The sequence below is a fragment of the Lygodium microphyllum genome, chromosome 17, assembly GCF_053477565.2.
Source record: "Lygodium microphyllum isolate KBCC chromosome 17, Lygodium_microphyllum_v1.1.10, whole genome shotgun sequence".
In the NCBI taxonomy this organism is placed as follows: Eukaryota; Viridiplantae; Streptophyta; class Polypodiopsida; order Schizaeales; family Lygodiaceae; genus Lygodium; species Lygodium microphyllum.
In genome coordinates this window covers 61,274,131-61,280,130 of record NC_141151.1, presented here as the reverse complement: position 1 = coordinate 61,280,130, position 6,000 = coordinate 61,274,131, and the positions used below count along the sequence as shown (strand labels likewise).

Below are 6,000 nucleotides of genomic sequence, written 5' to 3'. Positions count from 1 at the left end.
CAATTCCTAAATGGGTTAATGTCTAAACACATGATATATTATGTATATATGTCAATATATAACTATATTCTATAATATTAATTATGATATGATATAATTATTTTAACTAAGTACTACAATATTCAATCAATTTTTATGTATTATTTATATCAATGAGAACTATAATACATATACTATAATTATTATTACTTTAATATACTTGATTGCATATATCATAATTAATATTTATAATAATACAACATTGTAATTGATTAGATATTAATCATTAATTGTTAATAGATCAATTAGCTATTAATAAAAGATACATAATTGTATTTCAATTCATGTATTATACATATATAACAAAGTATATATGTTATTAATGATTAATTATATGAGAGAGAGAGAGAGAGAGAGAGAGAGAGAGAGAGAGAGAGAGAGAGAGAGAGAGAGAGAGAGAGAGAGAGAGAGAGAGAGAGAGAGAGTCTCAATATAGTTATGGGTTATCAAATTTATGTAATGTCATAAGCTTAGCGCATGAGGATAATATACATGCCATGATAGGCTCAATGTGAATAGAAATCACCATTAAGTGACGAGCTCAGTGTGTGAGCATAACATGTATGTCGTGATAGGCTCAATATGAATAGAATTCACCATTAGATGTGTTTATCTTTGAGAAACTTTGAAAAATGGTCATAAGGGTTCTTTGGAGATATGATTTAAGCTCAATCCTATTAATTATACAAGTGAGTACTACATCCCCATATATTGCATTTTTGTGCATTCAAGAGTGCATTAATCTAAGTTGCCAAGGCTTTTGAAGTTTGAAATGTGTTCCTTATATCAATCTCCCATGAAATCCTCTTGCCACATGAAACATGCTTTTGAACTTGATATGAAACACCAGGAGAACACCATTGCAAAGCACTAGGACAATATAGGTGCCAAGTGCCTAATAGTTTATAAATTAGGACTTCCCACTCAAGACATGTGTTAGGCAAATAGGCGCTATGCAATAGAGTTACATAACAAGGAAGGCTCTACTTCCTTGGAATTTGAATGCTTGTCCATTAAAACCTTAGAGTGGCTTCATCGAAGGGCAAAAAGGCGCAAATTTTGTACCTCAACAAACATCTCATGTGATCATCATGTTGTGAGACATTTAGAATTTTATAAATGAAACATGGAATCAATTTTGCAAATTTGGTTTTTTGTACTTGGTGTCTCTACTGTTTACAAATTTCTATTATTATTAGTTTACTTGCTACATATTATATGAGTAAAGATGTAATGTAAAAGATAATAGAGAAAGTGCATCCATTATGGTTCTACTTTTGTCCAACACATAATATTCAGATAAATATGCGATTTGATTTCTTTTCCTAGTGCTTCAAGCAATCCCTTCATGAAATTGACCAAATAAAGTAGTAACCAAATCTAAAATCAAAAGAGTGCTAAACCTTTGCTATAAAGTAACATAATGAATGATGGAGGTAATGAAGAGATTTCAAGATTCTCCAAGATCATCATCATGCCTTGGAGTCTTACTAAATTTGAAGACATTATAAGCCGGGGGGTGGGGGGGGGGGGGGGGGGCATTTAGTGACAACTAGTGAGCTTCTTCATAGAAAAATCCAAATACTACAAATTTGTAAAAATGACTATGAAGTTGTGTTCATAAGGGTTCACCCCACCAAAAGCGAAACATGGTGGATGAAGAAGCAATAATGAAGACTTTGTTGTGCGATGCAATAAAATCAATGATGCAAAACAAGTCTATAGCTTTGTGACACCAGATGCAGTTGTTAGAAAACAGTGTTGGCAGATGTTGATTCGACCCCTTTTTGACATGGCAAGTTGTCATTTTCCCGTCATGTTCCTAAAATGGTCCTCCTCTACCATAATGGATGTTATCAAATGGGGGGCCATCTTTTAATTGGCCGACTTACCCTAGGCAAGCAATAAGGCAAAAAGAGCTAGATAAAATATTTACATAAGGATTGCAAAAAAGCGAGCTGTAAGAAAAAAAAGTGAAGCAAAACCTTATCATAAGGCATGCCCATTCACTAGAACATTCAAATAATAGTAGAAAGTATAATTATTACATAGAGAAATTAAAATTTAAAATCAAATTTAGCAACTATATTTACTATTATAATCGTTAGCAAAAAACAACAAAAGCGACAATTGAAATGGAAACCTTTTACGATCGAAAAAGGATGGAAGGAGATAGAAATGACATCCTCAACAACATTCTCCTATCAACATGGGAGAGATTCATAATAAAAGTCAATTAAATAACCCATGAAAATTCTCCAAAATTTCAAATAATATCGTTAGAGAAAATTCTTCAACCCTTAAAGCAATTAAATGCTATAGCTTATCCTTTGAGGGGAAGGCCAAAAGAAAAAGGTGAGAGCTTCCTTGCTTACTAACAGCTATGGCTCTACTTTGAAAGTGCGATTAAGACTTTTTACTTTGAAAAGTCCGATCGAGACTCCTTACTTTGAAAGTCCAGTCAAGACTCTAGGCACGACACGGCCTTGTGTATGTATAATGTCATCACATAAATAGAGAATGATAAACAAGGAATCATTAGATAGATGGATTCGATGCGAAGGCATAATAGGTGAGCAATGAGGTAAACATAGCTTGTGGGCCAATTTTTGATATTTTGAATAATAAAAATAAAAGGAGACGAGATGGGAGGTAGAGAACTTAAAATTGCTGAAAGTCGGTAAGAAGACCGATTCTCTGTTTCAGCCTGTACGCCGTGACGACCGACTACCTTCGGCACGCCGGATGATGATTATTTCGTTATGTGGGTTCTTCCGGCCTGGCCCATGATCACGCGGTTTGATCTCTGTTTGTCTGGTCGCGGCCTCTCCAGCTCGTGGGTTCCTTCTCTCTAAACACATAGCCGTGTGTCCGATTCACAGAAACAGAGAGTCTCATCATTCTGACCTCCTGCGACCATCATCATGAGGGAATTCCCTGGAGCGAGCCAGCCCGAGATCATGCGTGCAGCAGAGAAGGACGAACATTATGCTTCTTACCTGTGCGACGCATGCCATGACGCCTTCCGACATGCTTTTGGTATGCCCAGAAATTCAAAAACAGTAAAGCATTAAATTGAATTGATTTCAAATTGACCAGGATTGACATGTTTATACCATTTCCTTTCGAATGGGCTTCATCCTTCTACATTCCGTTCCAGTTCTTGTGCTTCTTCCATGGATTTCTGGTAGTGCTCAATACGGAATATGGAAAAGTTAGAGTAATGTGGTTTGATGCACACCTTTGCAGACAGCTTAGCTTTTCTTTACCTGAAATTGTTTTTATCATATTAGAAGCTCATGTCTTTAATGACTTCATTACACTTTCGTAGTATTTGCGGAAGCAATCAAGTCCTCATACCTTGTCACGTGAGAGTTTGCTCTTGTTCCTATTGTATGGCACTTTCACTTGATTGTTGAGCGGATGGAATCAGAGCCTCGTTACCAAAAGATTCCAATGGCTTTTAGAAAGCAGACGATGTCAGATTGCATTGAGGACTGGTGAATACATTGAGATTGTCAGTGTGCAGTACGATGTTGATATGCCTACATGTTGGCAGATGGAAGGGTGTATGTTATACCATGTTTGGTTGGTCTGACCAAAATGGGCAATTGGGTTTGGCCACGACTTTTTTAGGTTGCTCCTGCATAACTGCTATCTAGTTGTCAAGATCTACCAACACAGCCTTTGAAAGCCAGGGTCCAATTGTGTACATTTATAATATTGAATATCAGTTGTGTTGTTGTGTGTTGCTGACTCCAATTTGGGCATCTGCATTACTTATAGGTTATATTTGTGGATAAGTAGCAGTTGAAGACAAAACCATTCGTTTTTTGAGTGGGGCATATAGGTCATCCAACATAAAATTTTTAGAAAAAAAGAAGGGTGTTTGGGGGGGGCGGGGGGCAATGCCCAGCTTTAGACAATTATCAATGCATGAGTGGGCTCAATCTCTATGCAGTTGAGTGGCAGATTGTGATCATGGTGTTGACTGTGGAATTTGTTGTTTGGAGAGAGAATTGCTGGTGGCAACCTGAAGACACTATCTAGTTGCTGTCTGAAGTTTCTGGTGCAACGACTAGATAACTGCATTGTTTTGGGGGCTTTCTTGTTCTACCCATATGTGGTATATAAGATTGAGATTGGATCTAGGGCTGAAAAACACAAGATTGGAAAGTGTATTGACTAATGCACACGATTCCTGCATTGTGCTTGGCCTTGCCAACTTTGAGGAGAGGCCCATGTCTTCTTCCTAAGGATAAGCTTCCATGAGGAATGCCAATGATGACTTCATTAGCACAAGTAATGGAAAATAGATGTTAAACAATGTGACACATTGAGTTGCATTGTTTTAAGTAGGAAAAGTTGAAGTGTTGCACCAACTTTAGTGCTAAAATTTGGACTAAAGATGTCTATGCACATTGAGTTGCATTGTTTTAAGTAGGAAAAGTTGAAGTGTTGCACCAACTTTAGTGCTAAAATTTGGACTAAAGATGTATGTCTATGCACATGACGTGTGGTGAGCCTAGACAAACCAAGAAGATTCTTGTATGAGAGTACAAGACCATGCTATGTGGACCAATGCATGACCAAGGATAAAGTCATTTGTGACTAGCAAGCTAAGGACAATCCATGCATGGGTTAAAGTTTGGTACAACTAGTGTGTGTGTGTAATGGAAGAAGAGCATGATCATGAAGAGAGGGGGGAAGAGAAAGAGTGCAATGAAAGAAGAGAATGGAAGTAATAAGTTTGCATGGAACTTGGGATGAAAGTTGAATACAAGGTGGTCTGATTAGTCCCTGTAGGTAGCTCAAGTCCTCAATGAGGGCACTGGTGTGAAGATATGCTAGTAAGGTTTTCATTGAGGAAACATAGCGTGTACGACCAAGATTGAAACACAAAGACTTAGACAGAGACAAGCAAAACTCAAACCCTAAACGCAAAACACAAAATGCAAAAACTCAAAACTCAAACGCGTAGACAAACACAGAGAGAAGAAACTCTAAAGTGAATTAATGTTGTAAATAAATGTAAGAGTGTACAAAATGCCCAAGGGCAGAGCAATGCAATGTTGGAGAGTGATGTCCATTGGAGATGGATCCTAAGTGCAGTGACCACCGGTCAAAGTGCGGAAGTCAAAGAAAAAACCAAATGCTGATCATCAAGGGGTCAGATGATTGGGTCGACAGCAGGGATGGTGCCTAGAGTAGAGGGATACAATTGGAAGTTGTAAATACAACTGTAAGATGGGGCCGCCAGTAGGGAGAAGATAGTCACCAATAGGGAGAAGATGGTCGCCAGTTGCCGCTTGGGGGTGAAAAGGCGGAACATAGAATGCAAGGTTGACACCCGATGACGAAGGAGGGCTGCCACTTGTTGCTTGGTTGATGGAGGGTCGAACGCATGGAGGTAGTTTGTGGGCTGGCGATGGTAGATGGACCAAACGTAGCAAAGGAGAGAGAATTTGCACTGAAGGGGCGAAATTGAATGGTGGGCAGCTTGTCTATTTATAGATGTCGAAGGGTGCTCCAAAAAATTACGGTTCTGGGAGACCACTTAAAACTCTCTCGAACCTCGCATCAAATTTTCAATTTTTATTAATTAAGCGTGTTTTGGGGCTGTTTAAAAATGCTAATTAGCTGTAAAGCGTATTTTAGCTCAACACCCTCTTTGGTCCAAAACTGAGTCTAAAAGGGAAGATTGACAATGTTTACCGTAAGGCATCCCACCCCAAAGCAGCCAGGGCATAAAGGTGCACATCGGCTGCCTAATGGGCCTATCAAGACTACAAAGGCGATGGTTATATTACCAAGGGAGTCCAAGTGGTTATCCCAGAGAGAAGGCATTGGACAAAGGGCACTCGTCGGTTGCCCAATGGGCTACCAAGCCCTACAAAGGCGGATGGAACTACATTGAACTCTTTTTTTTTGTGGTGGTGGTGGAAAGTTAATTTTAGAGGT

At 38.5% G+C, this 6,000-nt stretch overlaps 1 protein-coding gene across 2 annotated transcripts in view; it reads left to right on the top strand.

Annotated features, from left to right (window-relative positions):
- Nucleotides 1-2,715: 2,715 nt before the first annotated feature.
- The window catches only part of PEX10 (peroxin 10), a 65,425-nt gene continuing 62,140 nt past the window's right edge, over nt 2,716-6,000 (top strand). The window contains exons 1-2 of one of the 2 annotated variants that reach the window (XM_087697480.1): nt 2,716-2,803; nt 2,922-3,078. In XM_087697480.1, coding sequence (XP_087553606.1) covers nt 2,964-3,078 — 115 coding nt within the window. In that variant the 5' untranslated portion in view covers nt 2,716-2,803; nt 2,922-2,963. Of the gene's footprint in view, nt 3,079-6,000 lie in introns of both variants that reach the window. The other variant, XM_087697479.1, reaches the window with a different exon arrangement.